The 27,450-nt window shown below is 38.9% G+C and overlaps 2 protein-coding genes across 2 annotated transcripts in view; one reads left to right on the top strand and one right to left on the bottom strand.

Moving 5' to 3' along the window:
• The first annotated feature begins 785 nt into the window (after positions 1–785).
• On the top strand, positions 786–18,934 carry cftr (CF transmembrane conductance regulator). The gene is made up of 27 exons (XM_079466557.1): positions 786–1,132; positions 1,615–1,725; positions 2,594–2,705; positions 3,096–3,311; positions 3,429–3,518; positions 4,118–4,281; positions 5,569–5,694; positions 6,040–6,286; positions 6,854–6,946; positions 7,120–7,296; positions 7,470–7,661; positions 9,620–9,714; positions 10,132–10,218; positions 10,382–11,093; positions 11,173–11,310; positions 11,503–11,540; positions 11,773–12,050; positions 12,396–12,475; positions 12,623–12,773; positions 14,617–14,844; positions 15,116–15,216; positions 15,575–15,808; positions 16,482–16,637; positions 16,727–16,816; positions 16,898–17,070; positions 17,945–18,050; positions 18,260–18,934. The coding sequence occupies exons 1-27, from the start codon at positions 1,080–1,082 to the stop codon at positions 18,470–18,472; spliced, it is 4,461 nt and encodes a 1,486-aa protein (XP_079322683.1). The 5' UTR covers positions 786–1,079; the 3' UTR covers positions 18,473–18,934.
• Positions 18,935–19,447: 513 nt separating this feature from the next.
• The window catches only part of cttnbp2 (cortactin binding protein 2), a 33,219-nt gene continuing 25,216 nt past the window's right edge, over positions 19,448–27,450 (bottom strand). Inside the window, 13 exon segments of the mRNA XM_079466428.1 lie at positions 19,448–20,796; positions 20,798–20,904; positions 21,609–21,743; positions 22,304–22,403; positions 22,507–22,558; positions 22,656–22,835; positions 22,946–23,151; positions 23,227–23,405; positions 24,390–24,571; positions 24,680–24,835; positions 25,011–25,110; positions 26,420–26,506; positions 26,804–26,883. Of these exon segments, the coding sequence (XP_079322554.1) occupies positions 20,661–20,796; positions 20,798–20,904; positions 21,609–21,743; positions 22,304–22,403; positions 22,507–22,558; positions 22,656–22,835; positions 22,946–23,151; positions 23,227–23,405; positions 24,390–24,571; positions 24,680–24,835; positions 25,011–25,110; positions 26,420–26,506; positions 26,804–26,883 (1,700 nt within the window). The 3' untranslated portion in view covers positions 19,448–20,660.

Raw genomic sequence — 27,450 nt, 5'->3', positions numbered from 1 at the left:
TTAGAAAAGTAAACGTCATCGGGCTTTTTATAAAAAAAAACATTTAATTTTATGTTAAACGTGCAGTCTTGCCCGGTCCAATATGGCGGCGTACGATTCAGAAGAATGTGAAGCAAGTGCAAACATACTGATGCTCCGACGCAGAAACAACGGAAGCGCATGCTCACACGCGCGTCCGTAGTTTGTACAACCTTGCATCCTATTTATTAAAATATACTAACATTATATTTGTTGAATAAATATTGGATACATTAAATCTAATGGATGAGCCAACCATTCCTGCATCCTAACTCACTTGCAGGGTCACGGGGAATGAAGCGCAGCATCTTGGGAAGAAAAATATTTTGTATTTATTCACACTGATATGTGTGACAATGTGCGAAGAAACTGACATTCTGTAGAGTGAATTTGACATTTCCCCGCGACGATTTATAATACTTTAAGAATTATAATCGTTCTAATTTATTTTCTCACTACAGTATATTACGACCCCATGTTTGGAGGCTACTTTTATGGTCGAATGTCATTCATTTTGCTCAAATAGTTTAAAATGTGTTCACCTCCTGACCCCTTTGGCAAATATCATAAAACCAGGAAGTCTGTGGATAAATTTAAACAATGGGTTAGAGTTCGTCAGAGTTTGAATGAATTAAAATGCTGGCGATGTGTTACACGTTTTGATGTTTTTCTCAAGCATCAGAATTCTCTTCCGATGACACACCGCTTGCTGCTGTAAAGCAACACGTGAGCATCTCTGTAAAAGACTGACACTTCGAAGATGACATGCCCAAAGGAGCTTTGGCGGCGGGCGCTGAGAGAGCGCACTTGTCTCACTGAATCACAGCGCAGCTGTCACTATGGGCTCTTTATGAGAAACATTAGACAGCGCTTTGCTGTTCTCAGTGACGCTTTTAGATAGGACAGCTTTTACGTTGTCGTCTTAATATTGGCAGCGAATCTCAACATCATCGCGATCTTTGCGCAATACGTGGACGACAGCCACTCTGAGACACCATTCAATCGACATAAGTTAAACTGACACTCGATGTAAGTGTTGTCACCCTCGGGGTACTTTGAGGATGCGGAGATCACCTGTAGAGGATGCTAACTGCCTATCGAGATACTTCTTTTGGTAAGACGCAACATTAATATTACGTTTTAGATTTTGTGCGTGTGTGTTCACGTTTGGACTACCGCATGATATGCCTTGGAACGCGTATGTGTTACATTTTAGATACATTTTAGCCTACTCAGATTTCTTTCGTCTGTACATGTAGCCTATTGAGTGTGCGCAGAGCGCATGAAAAACCATTTCATTCAAACCTTTTCATACGATTATAGACAATCAATTAGTTTTGACAACATTGTAGCTACAATAAATTGAACAGCACAAAATAACCAGTCTAGTGTCTTTACTACTTGGAGAAAACTTCTGAGTAATGGTCTTGCTCTACACATGCAAGTTTGTGAATTGTGACGCCAGCATTCACGTGCTGTCACTTTAAATATGACCAAAATAACTACACTAATCTATTTCTCAATATACATTTAATGATATTCACTACAATCAATAAAATGGACACACCAGGTTAATGGTAAAACAACTGTTTGCAGGTGGACAAACCCTATTATGCGAAAGGGTTTTAGAGAGAAACTGAGGCCATCTGATGTTTATCAAGCTCCGAGTGAAGATACCGCAGATGTCCTAGCAGAGCGTTTGGAAAAGTTAGTATTTGTATCCTGATTTATTCTGATGTCTGATTTATTAATTTGCTTTCTTTGGTTATAAACACTATAGCCTTATTATAAAAAGGTGTGTTGTTGGTTACTTCTTACTTTCCAATTGCATTCCATTTGATTTCATACAAACATTTGATTCAAGTGTTTTCACTAACAAAGATCGCTACCTTTTGACCATTGAAAAAGCATGTAATGTTGTACTTTCTGAATTTGTGAATTAAAGTTTTTTTATAAAGTGGTCTCCTGAATGTGTCCAGAACTGTAGCCTAATAAAACTTGTTAACTCACATTTTTTTATAAGTGAACACATTTACATAATGAAGTGTCCCAAAAAGAACCCACAGCTTTGGTCTCCATTGTTATATTCAGAGTCCTCAAAAGCACTGTTACTCAAGAGAGCCAAATATCACACCTTTAAGCCAGTGTCTGTGTCGTGTTTTTTGACAAAAGAAAGTGGAAAAAGGAAGAATTAAATGTGGGCAACCCCCTTAAATGTCACCCTGCCTGTTCCAGTAAAGTTCCTCCCAGGTCATGCCTCACATAAACCACAATACATTCATGCCAGTGCCTGCTAATGGGCATCAAAAATGACCTTTTAAAGTGGCAGGCTCCTGGTGAGTGATAGATGATGGGCATTTATTTAATTCAACATGCAGTGGTGATGGGAATTTGAACTTTTTATTCAATTAACAGGTTGAAGCAGGTCTTGTTGAGATGTTTAATAAGTTGGTTAAATCACCCTGGTTATACAGGAGTGCACCAAACAATGCAGACCATACTGGTTTTATGTGAGCTGGTGGATTCAAAGGGCTGTTTAAACTGTTCTGTTCATTTCTTCTTTCTTCCTAAACAGAGAATGGGACAGAGAAGTTGCCTCTGGCAGGAAAAACCCCAGTTTACTTCGAGCACTGGCACGATGCTTCCTAAGACCTTTTCTGTTATTTGGCATCCTTCTGTATATAGGCGTAAGTGTCCAAATAGTGTACGTCTAAATATCTCTTTTGTGTTCCTTCATGTTCTAGGATTTGAGTGCTTTTCTTAATGCTACAGCTTGCCAATTATTTGGATATGGGTCATGGAGTGATGTGTAATTGATAACCGAATACATTTTTCTTGATATTTTGGTTGATTTTGTGTGTACATGCAAAACCAAACATCCATGTTCAGTGCAGATATAGTGTAAATAGGTAGAAAGTTGGTTAGTTATACATATAAAATATTCAGAGTCTAGGCATAGTGTTTCCAAGATGTCAATAAACGTTAACTTGCGTAATGATGCACAGGCAATACCTGTATTTGGAATACACATTTGAAGATGTTTTGTCTTAGTCTAATCATTTCTTTTCATTTTTCAGGAGGTCACAAAAACAGTGCAGCCTCAGCTTTTAGGGCGGATCATTGCATCATTTGACCCAGCCCATGAACCAGAACGAGCCATCGGCTACTTTCTTGCCCTGGGCCTTGGTTTGCTGTTCACTGCCCGTTTTCTTCTTCTCCAGCCAGCCATGTTTGGGCTGCACCGCCTGGGCATGCAAATCAGGATTGCTCTCTTTAGCATCATCTATAAAAAGGTTTGCATTCGGTTATCACATACTGTAGGTCCAATGGTTGAAATTTGAAATACCATTTGTAGCACAATATATTAATAAGAACTTTATTAACTGTATATATATCTCCTCACCTCCTAGACCTTGAAACTTTCTAGCCGAGTCTTGGACAAGATCAGCACAGGTCAGCTGGTCAGTCTGATGTCAGCCAATCTGGGAAAGTTTGATCAGGCAAGTGTAGAATGACAAAATAGTAAATTCAAATTGTTCATTTTATGATTGTAAATTGTGAATCAAAGAAGACACAAGTCGCTTTTGAAAATATTGATATAAGCCTTTGTATAACTCAGACAAAGACATAAACAGGTTGGTTCTTCAGAAGGGACGATGAGTGAACTCAGGAATCTCTCGGGAAGGTAGAGCCAGGGTGTTGAATATTGATATACTCTGTAAGTGTTCTGAAGCAATTAACACCTGCATTTAATGTAGTTCTCCAGCCCTCTACCCTCAGAAGGTTTGAGCTTCTTTTAAATTTGTAGCTATTGCAATTCTAAGGAATTGAATTTACTATTTGTATTATAATTTTTCCTAATGGCTTCAAACCTCTCTGTGAAATGTTATATACGCGTGTGGCTCTGTATGTTTGCTTTTGCAGTATTTGGCGTTTGGTTGAAACATGAACACTGAATAAAACAAGTCTGACTTTAGTTTTAACGACAAGGTCCATGTTTGCGGTATGCGTGGAACTAACCTTATGTCATACACTAAATTTGTATATATATGTATATTTTGTCATTTTGTTTATAGATGAATTTTCTTTTATGGAACAGAGCTTAGGTATGGCCCATTTTGTTTGGATATCACCGCTGCAGTGCATCCTGTGTACCGGTCTGATCTGGGAACTCATTGATGTCAACAGCTTCTGTGCTTTGGCCGCAATTTCTTTACTGGGTGTCCTGCAAGCATTTCTCTCACATAAAATGGGTCCTTACAAGTAAGTCTCAAAACTACCATCCACCCATCCCCTTACACCAAAAGGTTAAAGGTCCAGTTTATTAAATTTAGCGGCATCTAGTGGTGAGGTTGCAAATTGCAACCAATGGCCCACTCCACCCTTCCCTTTCGGAGCACTACGGTGCCTGACAGGTTTTCACATTTCTTTGCTGAAGGAGATAACGTATTCACGAAAAGCGCTCTGTAGAGCAGTTTGTCCGGTTAGGGCTACTGTAGAAACAACATGGCGAATTCCATGTAAGGGGACCCGGGATGTATGTTGATAGAAATAGTTCATTCTAATGTAATAAAACATAACACTTCATTATTTAAAGTTCCGGTGAACCTTTTTAACTTCCGTTTTCTGCCACATTTCCGAGTGAAAAGGAATTTCAAAGAAGAAAAGTAGTGGGTGTGGCTTGGATTTTTCCCTGGGAATCGATTGGACGTGTAAAAGCTGTTGCATTGATCTTAAAATCAAACTGGCAGAAGACTGACAGTTGAAGGGGAGGAGTTAACGTATGCTCCGGCCAAGCCGTCAAATTTACGTCATTTTAGATGGATAGTCATTTCAGGGCGGAAATGCATTTTCTGATTTTAACTTAAGATCATGAGGGTACATGAATTTAAAAAAGAAAATGACACACATTGAAAAGCTATTTACTATAAACGCTGCAATATTTCATGAAAAATAAGATTTGTTATTTTTAATTTCACTTGGACTTTAAGGTCTTCATACACCTCTGAAGATATAGTTATGTATCTTATATTGCATTTCTGTCAATACATCCTCCAAAAAATTATACACCACACCTTTAATCTTGTCAAAAAATGCTTCATTTGGCACAGAAAGTGGCACAGAATTGAAAATCTCTTCAAATACTTTTAATGCTCCCACACAAACAGACATTCCAGCTGTGATTCATTCTGGTTAAAGGCTTTGAAGAGTTTGAACAGGTAGTTCAGTTCTGCTCCTATAATCAGGAGGCTGGTTAGCCTTGTGCTTTTCAGAAATGTAAACAATGTCGGTCAAATGATCACATAGAAGCTGTTTTTGTGATGAAATCTCATAGATGCAGTAGTTTTCATATAAAGACAATGAAGGCCAGTTCAATATGTATCCTGTCTAAAGTTAGTGCATTATTAACCCATAACAACATGCTTAATCAGATGTATTACTGTATTACACATCCACAGTTTTTTGTAGTGTTTTTATGTACGTACATGGAGTACTGTAAGCACAGACAGATCATCACAAATATTCTGCCTCGTTTTTGTTCTCCATTAGAGCACAAAAGGTTCTGTTGACCAACAAGCGTTTGGCTTTAACCTCAGAGATCATGGAGAACCTGCATTCAGTAAAGGCTTACGGCTGGGAGGAGATAATGGAGACACTCATCAGGAACATCAGACAGTAAGACTCGATGTTACATTCAGATGTCCTTCATTTGTTATAAAACAACTCAAACTCATAATTATGTTTGATTTGTATAGCTTTAATAGAAATTAGCATCTTTAGCAGACTCAATAAAGGATAGTGTTGGATCAGAGGCTCTTTTTTTGCCAGTCTTCCTATGTTTCACTGTAGTATTACATTTATCGCAGCACACGACATGCCTTTGTGTGTTGTTATCAGCTCGGTTTAGGAGAATCAATGTCCCGTTGTTTTTTTGGCTATTTGATATCCCATGACACAGACTCCAAATATTCTGGCATTTCCCCTCATTTTGTGATTCTTTTTTCCGTAAACTGTTTTTAGGGATGAAGTAAAGCTGACCAGGAAAATAGGCTCCCTGCGTTACTTCTACAGCTCTGCATACTTTTTCTCTGCCATCTTTGTGATTGTGGCGGCGGTGGTGCCTCACGCCCTCAGTCGCGGCATCAACCTGCGCCGCATATTCACCACTCTCTCTTACTGCATGGTGCTGCGTATGACAGTCACGCGACAGCTGCCCGGTTCAATTCAGATGTGGTATGACACCATGCGTCTCATTTGGAAAATTGAAGTGAGTGCATTTTTATGTACTGTAGGCCTACCAATAAGGGATAGTTCACAAAATTAAATTTCTGTCATCATTTTAACACCCTCATGTTGTTCAAAACACATATGACTCTTACTTCTTTAAACAACAAAAGAAGATATTTTGAGAAATGTCTCAGTGGTTTTGTGTCCATAAAATAAAAATAAATGGGCGCCGATGTTGTTAACTAACATTCTTCAAAATATCTTCTTTTGTCATTCAGGTTTGGAATGACATGAGAGTGAGTAAATGATAAAATAATTTAAATTTAGGGGTAAACCATCAATTTAAGCAAAACTATGTCTGAAAATGTAGTGCATACTTGGGCTAGTTATCAAATATTTTGTGACAGCTAGCCTAGTCTGATATTTTCATCCTTGTCTTGAAAACACATTTCACCCTTTAGTTTGAAAGCTCCTTCGCCTGTATAAATGCCATAATTATACCATTATGTAATGCTGTAATCTGTATTTTGAGAGAATTGACCATTACTGTGATCTTTTCTGTATCCACAACTCTGAAACATTAACCTGTGTCATTTACATCCTCAAGGAATTTCTTAGAAATGAAGAATACAAGTTATTGGAGTATGATCTCAGCATCACAGACCTGGATCTGAAAAATGTCACTGCTTCTTGGGATGAGGTAAAATTATGGTCTGATCAGTTCAGATCTACACCATTTTTTATCTGCTTTAAATCCTAAAATGTAATAATCATTAATGTATGGTACAGATCCGATCCACAGATCTGCGTCAAAACATACAGTAAACATCTGTGTGTGTTAATGGAGGTACATAACATTTATCTATTGTTCAGGGTACCGGCGAACTTTTGGAAAGGATCAAACAGGAAAACAAAGCTAATGGTCATCCTAATGGAGACGCAGGCCTCTTCTTCACTAACCTGTGTGTCACTCCTGTACTGAAGGACATCAGCTTGAATCTGAAGAAAGGCGAGATGTTGGCTGTTACTGGTTCTATGGGATCTGGGAAGGTGGGAAGATTTTTTGTTCTTGTTTAAATATATCAAACATGCAGTTAATGCAATTACAATAAAGAAAAACACAGCCAACAAGTACGAACAAAATATAAGCCAAAATATGACGGATTGGGTTAGCAAAGGAAACTGTAAAGTTGTTATTGTTCTGACATTGTCTGTATTTATAGAGCTCATTGTTGATGACCATCCTCGGAGAGCTGGTCCCCTCCTCCGGGAAGATACGACACAGCGGTCGAATCTCCTACTCCTCCCAAACAGCCTGGATCATGCCTGGCACCATCCGGGACAACATCCTCTTTGGTCTGACCTATGATGAGTACCGATACAAGAGTGTGGTTAAAGCATGCCAGCTTGAGGAGGTACTGACAAATAAATGATTCTGTATGCTCATGGTTTCTCCAATTTCCTAAGTCTTCCACCTTGTTCGGTTTCTCACTAGTTCATATTTCAACTTCTCTGTCGATATTTTCTGACCTGATTCAACCTGTCAAGTCCTTCTCTTTGTCTCCTCTCTTCTCTTTGGCTTTGCCTGTTTTTTTCACGCTCTCTCTCTCTCTCTCTTTCTTTCTCACTCTCTCTAGATGGAATGTTCACCTGGCATTTAAACTGAGAACCTTTGTTAGATGCAGAACTGTGTCATAGTATCCCACTCAATATGGTTTTCTCCCCTCGCTCTCAATCTCTTGATACAAAACCAGCCAATCGCGTGCAACTCTCAGCAGCCGATGTGTTGAGAGACAGGCCCCTTGTTTAATGAGTCTTAGGCCTACATGAAAGGAGCATCAGATCTGTTGAGGACACATTCACATCCCATTAGAAATATGATGTGTGCATGATGTATATCAGTGCCAATATCTGAGATATGTTTGGTTTTGAGTCTTTAAAGAGGGATATAAGCGTATTTGTTTGATTTTAGCATTACTCAACAAAAGCTTTTAAATTCAAAGAATTACATTTGTTATAATGTTTTGATAAGTAAATACATTGTAGCCACAACAGAACTCTTAGATGGTCCAGATATGTCTCAGCTGGCACTGTGTGTTTTCTAAATGGTAAATCAGTCACATAACTTTCCCAAAGGGGGGAACATGAACCTGTTTCCCCCCAAACAAAGCCTGTTTTCACACCAAATGTTGAGAACAGGCACAATTTATGACTGTTTGTAAAGAAACATTCAGACTCGTAACAACAGAAGAGTTCAAAGAACAGTACGAGCTGGCTGTTGTGGTTACAATGCTAGGCAAGAACTTAACAACGTTGTGTGAGAAGTTAGCCGTTTGTGTGCTAACTAGCAAGAAGCCGCAATGTGTTGTAAACACAACAAGTCTTTTTCTGTGTATGGCAAGATGAAGACGGGTATGATTTCCTAGCATTACTGTTCTGCGTCAGACTACAAACAAGCTCTATATGCAAATGGAAGGGCTAACAGGACAATAAATGGGTTTGTGGAGTCTTTAATATGTAAAGTGAAAACCCCCATCATGGTTGCACACTTGACTGAGTTTATTGGGCTCGTGTTGTGCGTGTATTTTCTTTTGTGACACTGATATAGTAAAATTTCAGAGCCCATTCATTGTTTATCTGAGCAGTAAACTCATGCATTTCCACATTTAAAACAGAAGCTCTCCAATGCTTTCCATTGGTTTGTTTGTCAAGAGTTCTTCTAACCACATAATTTAATTATTTTTAATGCTACAATGGACAGAGAGAGCTGAGTACGAGGTAAGATGTAAAAGAAGCATGACATTTTAGTTTTGGTATGTTTGGTTTATGTGTGTTTAGGTTCAAGTCTATTAAACAAAATTCATTCTTGACTGAAAATATTCACCACACAGATTTCTATCCAATGAAATGCTGCATAGTGTCTCTCCCATGTATGCATGCCACTATTATTGGTTCATAACAATGACTTAACTATTTTCTATTGGCTAATTAAATAATAGTGGACATAAACCCTTTATGTGTTGCAACACATAATATGAATTTAAACTAACACACTGTATGTATTTATGTTTTGTCCTGTGTGTGTCTAAACTCAAAACCAAAAAAATATTTTCTCATAATTACCAGTAGACCTACATTAAATATGTACTCGCATTATGTAGCAGAAAGTGTTTTCCATTGAATATTTAAACTGATATGACGCTTCAATTATCATACCATTGCAGTACTTTCAGGGTTATTAAAATTCACAGCCTTTCCCTCAAATACGTAAAGTGAGTTCACATTGATTTGAGTTTCCCAAAACAGGTTTGTAGCAATGAGCCATCTTAGGTTCACCTGCACTTTTTGATGGTTTTGTCTGTTTCATTATTAGGATCTGGCTGCTCTTCCTGAGAAGGATAAGACTCCAATGGCTGAGGGGGGTTTGAACTTAAGTGGGGGTCAGAAGGCACGTGTGGCTCTCGCCAGGTATGTCTCCCACCTTCACCTGAACATCTCTCAACTCCTCAGGTGTACTCCAGCACCTGTACTAACCAAAGTTCCAGTATGCCGGAGACCCCACCTGTCTTTACTCAATGGCTGCTCTTTCCCGCAAAAGTTTAGGGAAGGAAGTAAATCCCATGACATTTTAATGACCATAACTATTGACTTTGTGGTCATGTACATCTAAAACATATTTTAGATTTACACAGCCATAAAGTCAATATGAAAGACGGTTTAATATAGTTCAACATGATCTTACAACCATAAACCAAATGAGGGCTTGACAGCCTCTTTATTTTCTGAAGTATTGTATGAGAGAGCTGGCATGACAGACAATATCAGATTCTAAATAACAAAATACATGTATTTAGATGTTTAAATGGCATTGTTTTATCTGAAAAGGGCTGTATATAGAGATGCTGACGTTTACCTGCTTGATGCACCTTTTACTCATCTGGATATTGCAACAGAAAAGGATATTTTTGACAAGTATGTATATAAAATGTTGAATTCTCTTCACTATTTAGCTTAATTGATTTATTAAGTACACAAACATTATATAATACCACATCTTGACTTTATCATTGAAATGACCGTAACACTGAAGTGATTATGTACGATATGTACTGATGTATAACTTGTATTTACCCAGATGTCTGTGTAAGCTGATGGCCTCCAAGACGCGCATCCTGGTAACAACAAAGATTGACCACTTGAAGCGTGCCGATAAGATCTTACTGCTCCACAACGGTGAAAGTTTTTTCTACGGCACCTTTTCAGAACTTCAGTCAGTGCGACCTGATTTCAGCTCTTTGCTTCTGGGTATGGAGGCCTACGACAACATCAGCGCCGAACGTCGTTGCTCCATCCTCACCGAGACCCTCCGGCGCGTTTCGGTGGATGAGAGCGCGGGTGCGCGTCCTCATCGTTCCTCCTACCGTCAGATCGCCCCCTCTAAGCCTATGTACTTAGATGAGCGCAAACCTTCGGTGATCATCAATCCTCTCGGAACGGCTCGTAAGGCATCCTTCATTCAGTCACCAGAGGAAGAGGTTCGGAGGACGTTACCAGACCGCAAGTTCTCCCTTGTACCTGAGAACGAGCTAGTGGATGAATCGTTCATGGGAAGTGACGTGTATCACAATCATGGAGTCCATATGGCTGGTCAGAGGAGACAGTCTGTGTTAGCCTTCATGACCAATACGCAAGGTCAAGGCCGACGTGACCACCTTCAGCCGTCTTTCCGTCAACGGCTCTCCGTCGTCCCTCAGAGCGAACTAGTCTCTGAGCTGGACGTCTACACCCGGCGTCTGTCCAACAGTGCATATGACATCACCGGAGTCCTAGAGGAAGAGAGCATTGAGGTGTGAAAAGTGAAAACCTGGCAACCGCACTGGCATCATATTATTACTTTTTCTTGATCTAATGTGTTTTATTTTGCAGGTGTGCTTAGTTGATGAAATCGTTGAAATAGAGGAGGTATTCGAAACAACAAAGTGGAACACATATGTCAGATATGTGTCCAATAACAAAAGTCTTCTTTATGTTCTGATCTTCATCCTCATTATTGCTGCAGTTGAGGTAATCGAAAGGTTTTTTAATATTAATTTAATTTATTATTTGCATACTGACCGCAATACTGACCAGGCACAGAAAGAAGAAAGACCTTGCTGATTTTTTTTAAATTCAACAATTCTGAAATATTTGATATTTTGTTGAATGGTTTTAAACATGCATACGACATTTTAACCCTGTTTCTTTTCATTATTTCAGGTTGCAGGTTCTGTGGCAGGAATTCTTCTCATAACTGAGTGAGTGTTTTACCTCCTTTCATCATTTTGCAAAGATCTACAGAAATGAATTAGCAAGTCAGTAGCATAGCAGTAGATGTCAAGGACAAGCTCTGCTGAAGTTTATGAATCTAAACTAACAACTACTGTCCTAAAAGTCACTATTACCTCTCTTGGACAGAAGACTAATTTAATAACGAGATCAACTTTTTTATAGTTATTTACAAAATGCTTTTTCTTTATTTTGCTCCAGTGAACTTTGGAAAGAAGAGCATCACCGATTTGACCCAAATATGACCAAGTCCAACATGTCCTTACCTGAAAAGAGCAAGGCCATCATTGTGACCCCCACAAGCAGCTATTACATCCTCTATATATATGTGGCCACTTCAGAGAGCATACTGGCCATGGGATTCTTTAGAGGTCTTCCATTTGTCCACACTATGATCACAATCTCCAAGAAACTGCACCAGAAGATGTTTCATGCTGTCCTTAGGGCACCCATGTCTGTGCTGAATACCATGAAAACAGGTACAGTATTGCTTCTGTGTGGCTACCGAAGTAAACATTGTTGAAAATTCTGTCATCATTTATTTACCCTCACGTAATTCACGTAAACAAAGATATTTTGAGAAATGTCACAGTGGTTTTGTGTCCATACAATGGAATTCAATTGGGGTGACTGTTGTTTTGTTATCAAGGTTTTTCCAAATATCTTCTCTATCAGAAGATAAAAAGCTGTATAAGTTTGAAATAATATGGGGGTGAACCAATGATGAAAGAATTTTCTTTTTTGGGTTAACCATACCTTTAACACAGCTTTGATTTTTGACCACTTGCTTAACTATTTGTCGTATATTGTTTTTATTTTTGCAGGCCAAATCATGAACAGGTTCACCAAAGACATGGCCACAATTGACGACATGCTTCCTCTCCTCATGTTTGACTTTGTTCAGGTTTGACCTCTTTTAACAAACATTTATTGTCAAAAACATTGCTTATTAAAACGGGTTCTTATTAAAACATCTGGTGATCTACATTTCTGCACAGTTCAGTTCTAAACAAAAACAAACCGTCATGGGTCTTTTCTCTTCTTTCTACAGTTGACTTTGGTGGTGGTGGGATGTATACTTGTGGTGTCCATTGTGAGGCCGTACATATTCCTCGCGGCTACTCCACTTGCAATCATCTTCATTGTGATGAGGAAGTACTTCCTCCGTACAGGACAACAGCTGAAGCAGCTTGAGACAGAAGGTACTAGCAAATCGGGAGCACAGAGGTCTGGACGTCCTTTGCATGCAGAAATAGTAGATGCTTTTATTCAGACAGAAATCAAAACCCATACTCTGGTGTTGCTTGCGCAATGCTCTACCAGTCTGTACTTATGTACTTCTGGCATGTGACCCGCTTCCAGGGATGAAAAGACAGGGGCTGATGTGAGGTCAGCACTAGGTCCGAAACAGAGGAGGAGCAGAGGATGGATGAGTCAACTAGAATGAGACAGGGGATCAGAGGAAATGGCATGGTGTGTCAGAGCCCTGTCTGTCAACCAATCTTCTCCTGTCAGAAGTTTCACTGAACAAGACAACGGTCTTAGCCATGACTCCCCTCGATTGGTTAATATACTGTCATTTAGACAGGAAGAAGAAGTCCTCTAATCTTTAATGGTCAATGATCTTCTAACTGTCTGCCAGTGTGTCCAGGGCCACAGAGAAAACAACTAGTTTTCCGTACTTTGTAATTCAGAGTTGGCAGTGTCCCTAAAACCCGGCGAGGGATTTCCTATGCTGTTATCCTGACATTTTTCTCTCATCATCCACAACTGATGAGCAACAACATTCAATTGCAGGAATCCCAGAAAACTGCCCAACATCATTGTTTTTCTGACAAGTGGAGCTGGAGTCTTTGTTGTTATAGAAAGGGGATAGGCATGTTGCAAGGACAACTGTGATGAATGTGGAAATGTGATGATTTGGTGATAATATGGGTAGCTGAACTTGAGCGTTAGTTCATAATGTTTATTAGGTCAGAATCAGATGAATGTCAGGGGGCATGGAGCAAGACTTTTATTTCTTCCTTTCTCCTCTTGACATCTTGCCGTTGGTTATGTCCGGCATACAGTAGATGATTACAAAATACAGTAATAAGCACAAGAACATTTACAATTAAAGATACGTTTTCTTGTTAAACCCATTTTTTTATATTCAACAAAATAAGACAAAAGCATGCAAATCAACTTTGGTGCTTGAGCAAAAGCATATGAGAAAAATTTCGGTGTGCCGACTTTATCTTCACAAACATAACGAAAATATTTTCTTTTGAGTTTCCATATAATCGCAGTTGGGCTTTTATCTTTTTTCATAAATCATTAATATTGCTTACCTTTTTGTTTTTCTATAGATTTTCCAAATATTTCACCAATAAAAAGTAAAAAAATGTGTCAACATTGACAAGAAAATGTTTAACTATTTAAAAAATATTTTTTTGTTTTCCATTTTCTTAAAGCTCCAATGTGTAGTTTTTGGGATGATCTATAGATACAAATGCAATATAATATACATATGTCTTCAGAAGTGTATAAAGAGGTTACACAATGAAGTGTTTTGATTATATTAGAATGAGCTATTTCTATCTACATACAACGCAGGTCCCCTTGCATGTTATTCGCCATGTTCTGTCAGCTGTCAAAGGGTTTCGAAAGGGAGGGGGAACTTAAAGTCAAAGTTTTCATAGATGTAAAGTTTCCACCTGACAGTGAAAATTTAATAACACTAAATGACAGAATGGCAAAAACACACAAAACTATTGTTAAACATCTCCAAACTTGCAATTAGATGAATACATCATGTTTTTCTTGGTAGTAGAAAAATTCCTTCACAGCAAACTAAGAAGAACCACTTTTGGTTCTCCAAAGAACCATTTCTTTCTTACTTTTTATTAGTCTAAAGAACTTTTTTCCACAAGAAAGAACCTTTGCTGAAACAGAAAGGTTCTTCCAATGTAAAAGTTCTTTATGGTTTTCATACAGCTTAAATGGCATTGTGAAGCACCATTTTTCAAAATGTATGTAAAGAAATCCTTCTCTCTTGTCTTTTAGCTCGGAGCCCAATTTTCTCTCACCTCATCATCTCACTAAAGGGTTTGTGGACCATCAGGGCCTTTGAGCGTCAGGCCTACTTTGAGAACTTGTTCCAGAAGGCTCTCAACACCCACACTGCCACTTGGTTCCTCTACCTGTCGACCCTGCGATGGTTCCTCTTCCGCGCCGACATCATCTTTGTGTTCTTTTTCACGCTGACCGCCTGGATTGCGGTAGGAACCAACCGTAAGAGCTCGTCCATCTGTATCTAGGCAAGATATGTGAGAGAGAACTAAACAAGCAGCACAGTAGAGCGAGCAGATGCCATTGTTTATTTGAGGACTTACCGAGTCCAAAAAGCTAATGAACGCCTTATTTATTGACTTTTACAGTCAATTGATTTTATTAAGCAGTAATTGCGAGCAGTGCTTGGAAAAGTGTACAACTGAGGTCATTGTGTGTACGGTTGTACTTGATGTTTACACTTGCTTGTCGGCGTGTGTGCATTATTCCACAGAGGATAAACCGGGTGAGATTGGTATCGTCATATGCCTGTCAATGCTCATTCTAGGCACCTTCCAGTGGTGTGTGGCCACCAGCATCGCGGTGGATGGAATGGTACGTGAGTCTTTTGTTCGTAGTGTACCCGCACAATTGTTTTTCAGCTGTGAAGGAATTGTCCTGTTCTATTAGGCATTGAAAAATAGTCTTTCTCAAAGTGAACTCTGAGTTTATCAAAGTGCAGAACGTTTTGTTTTTCCTTTTCTACTACACTATCTGCAGAATAGTTACAATAGCACTGATATGTATATTTTGCCTGTGGCACAGACACAGAGTGTAACCGTGTGCGTATATTGCCTCCATAAGGACACACAAACACGAGTCAGGCATCATTTAAAGGCTAAACAAACCACATGCAAGTTGGACTTCAGTGGACCTAATTACATCATAGGCTTTCTAATCCTTCTTCCTCCAGATGCGATCTGTTGACCGGGTTTTTAAGTTCATTGACCTGCCGTCTGAGACGGCCAAATCCAAACTGGACCAAGGGAAAGGCTGCGACCTGATTATTGAGAACAAAGATGCCCGGACCGACACAGTATGGCCCAGCCATGGTCAGATCGATGTGCAGAATTTGATGGTCAAATACACAGAGTCGGGGCACGCTGTTCTTAAAAATCTCTCCTTTACTGTGGAGGGAGGACAGAGGGTATGTTACTAACGTTTAAATGCTCACATCTATTGATCAAATTCCCAGAATTTATTCAATTTATTGCATTAGCCTTTTCACAACACTGCAAAAAATCATAAAATCATAAATCATAAAAAAAGAAGCTTTACGGTAGATACAGGGAAGCGAAGCACATGGAAACAAAGTGATGTATGAAATATAAAGGATATATGGTATTATTACAAAATACAAGTTCATTGGGTGTACTACCTGTGAAATGTCAAAATATCAATTTAAAATATCAAATGCATTTAAAAATAATGACAAAAATGTGTATATTAGTGATGCTTCAGTGAAAAGAAATTGTAAGACAGTAAATGGAAACTTATTCCATTACGTATTAATGGTGCTATTAGGAAAATGCGCATATAGTATAATTCTTTTCATATAATGTTAACATATCTGTAATGTAGATGACACATTTTGCAATAATACCATAAAACATTGATAACATGAACAGATTTTTAAGAAATGGTTTTAAGAAAAAACATTATTACATAAATGTTAACTTTTAACAGTTTTAAATCTTAAAACTTTTGTATTTAAGGTATAAATTAGATTTTGAATATTGAATTTTCACTGTGGTTTCAGACTTCTGGACCCCTCTGTACAATAGCTGTAGAGATTAAATTGATGTTGTCTGCTTCTTCAGGTGGGTATCTTGGGCCGAACAGGTTCAGGAAAGAGTTCTCTATTCAATGCTCTGCTGAAGCTGGTGTACACTGATGGTGACATCTCCATCGATGGAGTAAACTGGAACAAAATGCCTCTTCAAAAGTGGAGGAAAGCTTTTGGCGTGGTGCCTCAGGTAACATGATTTGAGGGCAAGCGTTGATCACCTCTCTTGATAACTTCTTACATCTTATTATTTGGAAATATTATTTTGCACCACCACAGAAAGTCTTCATCTTCACGGGAACATTCCGCATGAACCTGGACCCGTATGCTTGCCATACTGATGAGGAACTGTGGAGGGTTGCTGAAGAGGTGGGGTTTTGGCTGCAGGGGTCCAAAATAATATTTCTATTCAAAGTTTTAATTAATGTTAATGCTTTTGTTTGTGTAAAGGTTGGTCTGAAGTCAGTAATCGAGCAGTTCCCTGACAAACTGGATTTCCAGCTGGAATATGGAGGGTATGTACTGAGTTACGGCCACAAGCAGCTCATCTGTCTGGCACGCTCCATCCTCAGCAGAGCCCGCATCCTTCTGCTGGACGAGCCTAGTGCTCATCTTGACCCGATGTGAGTCCCAACAATATCACTTGTTGAACAAAATCACAGATAAGACACTTGCTGCGTCCCAATTCGCCTACTTATACTATGCCCTAAAAGTATGTCCTGTTTTTGTTATGGAAAAGCAAAACTGTATGCACACACTTGGACATACTCACGCGAAACGGAAGAGGTCGTCGCCTAGACAACGACGTTATCCTGAACTGTCATGAACATCAAAATACAGCTCTTCCTTGCATATATGTATTTATTCATTCATTATTGTAATGTTTACTTACATTTATTACTTTACCGAAGCTTCTCTTATTTCATTTTATTAATGCAGTGTAGCATAACTAAACTCTGCCCTCTCGCAGTGAGTTGTGGGTAATATCAACCGTTTCCATGGATTCACACTTCCAATGTGGTACTTGGCATACTCATTTCAGCATACTACGATTTGGGACATTCTAATTCTATTTTTGAATACAGATAGTATGCAAATTGGGATGCAGCGACTGAGTTTGAGTATGTGGAATTGCATATGTCAAAAGCAGTAAAATGAAATTATTACTGAAATTTGGAATATAAAGGCCCGGTTTCACAGACAAGGCTTAGCTTAAGCCAGGATTATACCTTAGATAAATTGAGATATTTAAGTCCCTTTTATAATAATACCTTGGGAAAAAGCATTTCTGGTGAGCATCTTGAGACAAAACAATGGCACAGATATATTTCAAGATATGTCCGGGCATGTTTAGAAAGCTCAAACATTAATTTTAATAATAAGTCTTAAGCCTTGTCTGTGAAACCGGGCATTAGCATCAACCAGATTTGGTTTTGTAATTCATAAAATAAATTAAAATCAGCGTAAAACTAATAGTTGCGTTCTGTCTGGTTTCAGGACAATAAAGGTATTAAAGAAGACACTGCGACAGTCTTTTTCCACATGCACTATATTACTATCTGAACACAAAGTGGAGCCGCTTCTTGAGTGCCAGTCATTCTTGGTAAGGATCTCACTCTCTTTTCATTCAACAACTAGTCCCGCTGTCAAATTCACATTATTTTTAGATAGCCACTTTAGCAAGACTGTAGGGACATTTTATACATATTACAAATATATTTTTTTTAAGATTTACGAGAGCTGACACCATTTCACTTTTTGGGCTATAAATAATTTGAATCCTAACCTCTTCTCTAAACGTTCCTGCTGCAGATGATTGAAAAGGGTCAGGTGAAGCCTTACGAATCCATCCAGAAGCTGTTGAATGAGACCAGTCACCTGAAGCAGGCCATAAGTCCAGCGGAGTGTCTCAAACTTTTCCCCCGGCGTAATTCTAGCATGCGCGCCCCTCAAACCAAACTCAGCTCAGTGACTCAAACGCTACAGGAAGAGGCAGAAGACAATATCCAAGACACTCGCCTCTAAACATCTCAAGCTTGTTTTTCTTCCAAATGGTACATTATATAGGATAGACTTGTGAACACACATTTGAGGAGATATAAACAAGATACATAACCTTTGATATAATTCAGGAGGAGGAATGGTTTAATGTCAAAGGAGGTACTTCCAAGCCGCACACAATGGGACATAATAAAGGAAAAATTTGACGCTGTAAAAACTGTATCATATAACTTTTAGGATGCATCTCTCTTGATCACCTTTCAAGTCAAATGTTTGAATTTCTCTTTGACGATTTAATTTATTGTGTTAGTGTTAAACCACATCTGCAAGGATTGTATAAATCATGACAATGAAATGGGAATTTCTCTACTTTCTTGTTTCTTTAGGCAACTCATTAAACTAGGAAAGGGACAAACTAGATTTTATTTTATGTATATGTAAATATATAAATGCAAAACTTGCCAACAAATATATTTTTCAAGATTGCCTGGTGTTGTGTCGTTTATTCATCAAAGCGGGTTTATTGATCAGAAAATGACATCATAGCTCTTGTGTTATAGTGAGAAGCTTCGAGAGAGAAGATAGAAAAACATAGGAGGTGATAAACTATTCCAGCTGAACAGATCTGAATAATTCTGTTTTATATAAAGACCCGAAAGTCACGGGTCTTTACAAACCCATTCTTCCATTCTTTGAGTTTATCGCTAATATTATTATTATAACAAATACTCTATTTCTCACTTAAGTTGTAACATGGCTTTAGAACACCTACAGCATAGAATACAGCTCACGAGTCATTTGCATTTCTTCTAGGGTGCTTTTGCATCCTTTCAAAGATTGAAAGCCGTCCCTGTATATTTTTCCTGCATAAACAATACAATTTTATTTTGTTTCATGGTTCATATGGGTTTAAAACATCATGAGACTCTTATGTTTGGATGAACTATTCCTGTGGGCGTAGATGTTTTGTGAAAGAAATCCAAAGGCTACGCTCGTGTCAAGGGTAGTGCATTTTAATCTTTGTGCTTTGAGGAAACAGGACGATTTCTCTGAACCTCATCAGACACCTATAATACAATTAAACATCAGGTCAACTATAATCTCTTCTGTACATATAAACAATACTGAGGTTAAAAAGAATACTTTTTTGTCCTAAATGTTCAATACACAAGAAAACGCGAAATAACGTGCTGCTCGGAATTTCGTCGTTGGTTTTCACACAGGGTCAAAGTTCAAGCCGGTCACTGAGCACGCACGAAATTAATTAAAATACTAGTTATGGCTTAACAGAAAAAAAGACAAAATATCCTGTGTTCACAATGGCGAAGCTTATTGCCACATTAAGTTTTTGAAACAAGTGAAAAAATATGAACTAAAATTTCATATTACAAACAGTATATACAGTTCTCATTATCCCTTTAAGATTCTCCAACGCACAGGTACTGTTCAAGCGCAATGTCACACTCGCGCACGCGCACGCGCACGCGCACGCGCACGCGCACGCGCACGCGCACGCGCACGCGCACGCGCACGCGCACGCGCACGCGCACGCGCACGCGCACGCACACGCACACGCACACGCACACGCACACGCACACGCACACGCACACGCACACGCACACGCACACGCACACGCACACGCACACGCACACGCACACGCACACGCACACGCACACGCACACGCACACGCACACGCACACGCACACGCACACGCACACGCACACGCACACGCACACGCACACGCACACGCACACACACACACACACACACACACACACACACACACACACACACACACACACACACACACACACACACTAATCTATACAACATTTAAGTTCCCAGTTCTTATTTACACATATTTGGTAAAACCCTGATTTCAACAGTTTTTTTAAACTCAGCGTTCACTTGAACAGATAACACTTGAATAAAAATACTAAAGAGCAAAAACACAACCTGCTCTTACTTTGATCCAAAACATTTTACCTAAAAGGCAAAAGTGTTCAAGCACTTTTTGTATTGGATTTTTGTATTCTTACTTTTTTAAAGTTACTTCAACAGTTTAATATATTAAAACTATGGTCCCGAAGTACACAATGTAATATAGTGTAACAAGTATGGACAACATGTACAAATACCAAAATGCTGCCGGTAACCTAACTTCACAACACAGAGGGTGGATAACGGTTAATGGGAGGGCAGTGGGTTGTGTCTATCCATGACTACTGTAGTTTTCATTACATTTTGGGTCCAGGAACCAGATCTCGTCTTGTGGAAAGTTGTTTCTGTTGTTGTCAGATGGGGACTGCCTTGGTTTGCTGCTCACGGTGGGACTGCTTGGGTTAGTACTGTTTTGTTGTTGTTGTGTTCACCTGCTGAACCCCTCTGCTGCTGGGGATGGGCAGATGTGACCTGGGCCTCGTCGCTCGCCGGGGAGAAGAATGACGACTGTCCATCTTTTAACAAAGCAAAAATAAATGAAATACAGGAGAAATGTGCTTGGTTTCAAAACTTAACATGCTCTGAACTTAACTCGTTTCATTTCAAGGCAGCATCAGATGTATACTTAATGAAGAAGGCAATCCCAGCATGCATTGCAATATGCTCAATGAAAAATGAATTAAAGATGGCGAATGAGGAAAGAGAAATGTAAATTATCTGTAAATGTATAATTTATTCAATGCCAAAAACGTATTGATCAAAAATTAGTGAAGTCCAATTTTCAACTTATGTGTCCACATAAATTCTCGATAATGATATTGTGATATTTATAATGCTTTTTGAAAAAGAATGAGATCATCCTAGAAGTCAAATTCATATTTAATGTAGTTTATTTTGTGTGTTCTCCTTTTTTGACCTATGAATAACACTCAAAATACAAGTGAAAGGAGGCAGAAAGAGAGAGTTTGTAACCATTGTGGCTGGCTATTAAAATGAAACAATATTATTGAAATCGTATATGTAGAATTAACATACTATAGCTAATCATAGTTTTTAACATCAACATTATTGTCAATACCAGTATATTGTAATAGCCCTGTGTTATTAAAAACATTTCAGCTTATATTTACCCCGTAAGGGTTAGCACATTGTGTCTCAGAAGGCAGCGGTCTATGAAAGTGCACTAGGTTTGGAAAAAAGCTTAGGTGATTTTCCAAACCTTCAGTGGTGGAGGAAGGGCCATATCCACGACACTCTCTGTTGTAGCAGGATGTGTTTGGGACGGCGTGACCTCACCATCACACAGCGGTCTGGAGTCTGGAAGCATGATGAAGTCCTCTTTAGAGAGAGCGATCTGTACCAGGTAAAAGAGCCAATGAACACAATTACGAGAAAAAGCGAAAATACACATGCTCAACACCTGTTTGTGTGGATCGAACTGCCAAGTTGTGAAGCCGAAAGTGAACGAATAACAAAGTTATTGGCGTGGGGAAAAAGGAGTCGACTCTGAATCACGCAAACGAGTCGTCTGTCGTTCTAATATCATATGTTCTATCCCCCTCCCTGGTCGACAGAGTTAACCACACGTGGCACCACCAACCACCCCCCCTTCTTAAGATATGGTGGTGGGCCGATGTGGGCCTAAAAATCCAGGGCCGATTTCTCAGGCCAATCAGATCAGAGAAGGCCGATAGAAAGGACGGGATTTGACAGATGATTCGCTCAATGAATCATTTGAGTCAGTCAAGAAGTAAGTAATAACTGCCTATTATTAGAAAATTAAAGTGCTTGTACACCTTTTTAAACTTGTTGTTGGACACGCCATAAACCAAAGTAGGACCTTAAACATCATTAAATATTTACTCTTTTATAGAGCAATGTATATGTGCTTATATCTACATGTGAATATATTACCTTGCTTATGTCTGGCTCTGATTTACTAGAGCACATGGTCTGGAGTTCTCGGATTAGATCAGTCTCATCATCAGAACAGAGAGAAAGACCAACATCAACTCTGCAACAATACATTCACAAAATCCAGTTCATGATTATTGAGTTAACACTGCCATCTGCTGGCATTATAAGCACATATACAAACACACTCATACAATACAAACCTTGCATGATTGGCATTTGACATTTGGTCAGCACAGGAATTAGCCAGAGACACTATGTAAAAAACAAAAGAAAATAAATTATTGAGACACATGCAAAATGCATATTGTCACTGTAAAAGAGGTAAACTGAAAAATGCATTTCTCCTCACCTTCTCTAAAGGAAGAGCTAGAGCTCCTCCCAGAGGCAGGGCTTCCTTTTTTCCGTGGACTTGTGTTGGCTCGTCTCCAAGCACTGTTATCACGCCCTTTTCTGCCACCTTTCCTGTAGGAGCCAATAGAGGAAAGAGGGAAAGATCCTCCCTGGAACTCCGGTAAGAGCCTGTCAATCTCTAAAGGTGGGTATAAAGTTGTTTGTTACTAGATAATCTAAAAGCTGAGATGTTATGTTAGTAGTTACTAATGTAAGTGAGATACTTCAGAACTGCTGATGTTGCTGTACCTGATCTAGACAGAGGGCAGCCCTGCAGCACGGCTTTATTCAGAAGAATATTCAGAGCCGCTTTGACTACAGCTCTCTGACCCGGGCTGAGACCGTTGTTGTTGGGAGACCGTCGCTGTGAGACGGAACGCTTGGCTGTAACTCTTGATATAACAGCATCCTCGACACGTGGAACTATGACTGCATTCCAAAGCCTTGACAACCATCTAAACATATACAACCCACAATAAATAAACATTTGACGGGTTCAGTGCACTTACAAAATTATTGTGTGAATTTACTTGGGAATGGCCTGGATCTGATCTATATGCACAGGGCAGGAGAGGAAGACGTAAGGGCCCAGCAAGGCCTCAGAGGTCCCCAGACGTGAGAGACAAGCATTCAGATGATGCCACACTGAGCACACCCAGGAAAGAGCTTCAGGTAAAGGCTCATCACATGTCCAGCACCGCCCCTGAGTCTACAGGGCCACAGGAAGAAAAAACACAGTTAACAACTACATTACATACCATATATAAATTCCGTTTACCACAATGTAGCCTTTTAGTGTCAATCCAAATTTGTATTAACATAATGCCATTCATACACAAAACACAGCTTCGCAGGGTATAACAAGAAGAAAAACTGTTAACAAGAACATATTATAATATGCAGTAAGACACCTTAAACATTTAAAAGAGAAATAGAAAACAAAGAGAAAGACGAGAAATACACTACAGTTAAAAAGTTTAGGGTCACATAGTCATTGATTATTATGATTCACATATACGTTTGTTTTTTCAATTTAGTAAACCTCATCTAAAAACTTAAAATATATTGTGTCCTTCTGAAACCTCGAAACTCCAGATTTTGTGATTTTTTGTTTGCCATAAATCATTATTATTAGTCACACTTAATGTTTGTCACTGGGTTTTGTAAATACCTAAGCAATTAAAAAGTATTACATACATTATAGTATGTAATCATTTTAAAGTACAGTGTTTTTTTTTTCCATTTCCAGAAAAACATCCAATTCGGACATCAAAGGCTTTGGAAGGACAGCGACGATATATAAATGATGTCATATTTTAGCATCCTTAAAGTTCTGCCTATAACTTGCAAAAACAAACTCTTAAATCATACTCCTTAGGATTAAAATATTTTTTAATTTTTGACTAGTGAGAAACATTTAATTTAAGTCACAATAGACTTCTGACCAATAATGTACATGTTTCAGAATTCAAAAACCCAATTTAAAATGAAATAATTTGCAATATGTGAGATTTCATGATTCATTTGAAATTTCACACCAATGTTTTGAGATTTCAATAATGAATGAATCAGCAGATACACTTACTCATGTTCTAAACATACTAAACGATCTGGACTAAATTTAGAGCTGAAGGGCTATTCTGGTTGTCTGTTGGTCTTCCCTGTGGTTCATTAGATAATGGGCACAGCTGACCTTGTGAAGGAGTTTTCTTCGGAGATGACGTCCCAGCATGCCATTGAGGGGTTCGGTGTCCCAGCGCAGCTGAACCCAGCGGAAGTGCTGCTGTAATCGTAGCTCAGCACCCTGTAGGCGTGGCTTGGCCAACGTGCCAATCAAAAAACTCTCCTCCCGGAAGTAGTATAGCCCATCCTGACCTGCCAATCAACGCAAGGAGAAATATTTTTCCTCCCGTCTCCTACTGACAATCCAGCAATGCATATGCCTTTAGATCTGAAGAATTTAACCCTGTGTACAAGTCTTACCATGGTTAAGTGACAGGGAATAGACAGATCCACGGTTCTCCAGGGCTTCACACAGGTCTCCCAGTATGTGGTTGAGAGAATGGGCTCTCTCCAGACCTTCTAGAACCACCACTACACAACGCCCTCCGCTGTCATCAAGCAAAGATACCAGGAACCCTGATAAAAACACAGTCAAAAGCAGACACTGCCGACATTTTTCAATATTTGATTGACCCCAAATGTATTTGAACACTTTTAAATAATAAAGCAATAAAGTTTGTTTTCTCCTCTTCTTACATAATCATCTATAAAAATCCTTCTTCTGCTTCTACATGACAGAAGAGGGTCTTACCACAGTTGATGAAGATCTTAAGCAGGTGCTCTTTAGATAGACTCTCATCGATCTCCACCCTGATGACATCACAGTCCATCCCATGAGCCTCCTGTCTGTGCTACAAAAACACACAACAGGTGAATCGTGACAAATACAGATCTGTAGTACACACTCTGCTGGTACTTTTACTGCACTGATGGTCTTTTACGTATTAAAAGTTGGCATTTTATTTACCAGAGTTCAATGTTCTTTTATCTATTTAAACAATTTCTTTTTATTATGCACTACAAATTTTAATTAAGGCAACACTTTGTAGTTTTTCAGCCTTAAAATTATGTCTGGTCAGTACACACAGTCCTGCCCGCAGAAGAATGCAACATTGTTTGCAAACAACGTTTCTGCATTCACCAGTTTATCAGCTTAGTAAACAAATTCACGTGTATTGCGCTGCCTACTGGAAAGGTTGTACAGCAACATTATTTTGAACACTGGTAACAGACAATTTCGCTCATCAACCACATGGGGGAACCGTGAGCAAAAGTACCATAGTGTTGCTTTAAAGCAACGTTAAAGGGATACTCCACCCAAAAAGGAAAATTCTGTCATGAATTACTTTCAATTCAATTCAATTTTATTTATATAGCGCTTTTCACAATTTGCATTGTTCCAAAGCAGCTTTACAGGGGAGAAACGAAAACCCCCCCAAAAAAGGGTAAAACACAGAACATGAATAGTTTAACTTGTCATAAAAAGACCTAGTAAATAATATCTAATGTCAGCGTCTCCTGGTGGTTTATTTTGCATGTTTTGCATTAAGTGAATGCTTGGCTGAAAAGATGCGTCTTTAATCTAGATTTAAATTGGGCGAGTGTGTCTGATCCTCGAATAATATCAGGAAGGCTATTCCAGAGTTTAGGTGCTACGTATGAGAAAGCTCGTCCCCCTTTGGTGGATTTAGTTATTCTAGGTATTATCAAAAGTCCTGCGTTTTGAGATCTTAGACAGCGTGATGGGTTGTAGTGTGATAGAAAACCATGTTTGGAACAACTCACCCTCTAGTTGTTCCAAACATGTATACATTTCTTTGTTTGGTTGAACACAAAGAGAGATATTTTGTTATAATGTTAGCAACCAAAAGTTCTGAAGCACCATTGACTGCCATAGTAGGACAATTTTTTAAATAATGTTTTGGTTCTGTTGAAAACAAAAGAAGATATTTTGAGGAATGTGGGAAACAAACAGTTCTGGGGCACTTTTGACTACCATTTAAATTGTTCTTACTATGGCAGTCAATGGTAGTATACATGTTTGTTACAACTAGAGGGTGAGTAAATCATGACATCATTTTCATTTTTGGGTGGAGTGTCCCTTTAATACTGTACTAATTATTATTCTACATTCCATAGACTGTGGTTGTCTGTACTTACCTTAATATAATGAGAGATCTGGTTGGCGATATACTCCTGGAAGCTTCCCTCAAGCCCGTGCAAGATTACGGTACGGTACTGTTCCACCTGACCACAAGCAAAAAAACAAAGCATTTTATTGTCCGTGCCGAATATCTAATTTACACGTGATTTAATACGGACTTGTTTACTCAAGTGTGTCTTAGAGGGGGTTTGGTGTTCTTAAATTACTGTATGTTGCTGTAAATGTGACTTGAGTTACAACTTTTAAAAACACAAATAGTAACCACTGGTCTAGTGTCCCAAACTTCCCTTCTGCAAAAACCAGGGGCCTGGTGTATAACATTTTGCATCGAATTCATCCTTCAAGAGCGCTTTTACATCATTTGGAGTCGGTTAGCTTACCAGGCGAACATAGTTCTGCAACAGCTGTAGAGGTACCAGAGAGTCATACGTCATCTCATCCAGAGCAGACTCCGACAAGCCTGACAGAGAGCAAAATCATAGCAGTCATGAGCCATAAATCAAACCTACAGTCTATCAAAGTGCAAAACACACATGGAAGGCCAAGAGAGATCAGGAGAGCTGTGTGAAATGGATTTGAGCCAGGGTTTCACAGGGCTGTTATGATGTGACGTTACACAAGATAGAATAGTCTGGAGCTGGCTATACATTAGTCATGTGATGACAGAAAGCGCAGTGTGGTTAACATTAAAGAGTGGAAACTTCTATCACTGGAGGAGTAAATCTTTATGTTTTATCAAGTGATGCTAGCGGGAGAAACATGAAAGAAATAGTTCACCCATAAATGAAATTGTCGTCATCTTTTACTCTGCCTTTTGTCATTTTAAACCTTAATGAATTTCTTTCTTTTGCAAAATAATGTTGGTAACAAACAACTGAAGAAACCCGTTGGTCCCCATAGACTTGCATTGATTTTGAGTCCATGCAATACAGAAGTCAATAGGGACCGACGGTTTTTGATAGTCCCAATTTCTCTAATTTAGTATGATCTAAAAACTATTTTCAATATATGAAATTTAATGATTTAA

Source organism: Barbatula barbatula (assembly GCF_947034865.1).
Source record: "Barbatula barbatula genome assembly, chromosome: 10".
NCBI lineage: Eukaryota > Metazoa > Chordata > Actinopteri > Cypriniformes > Nemacheilidae > Barbatula > Barbatula barbatula.
Note: the sequence above shows the minus strand (reverse complement) of the source record. Positions and strands in the feature narration are given on the sequence as shown.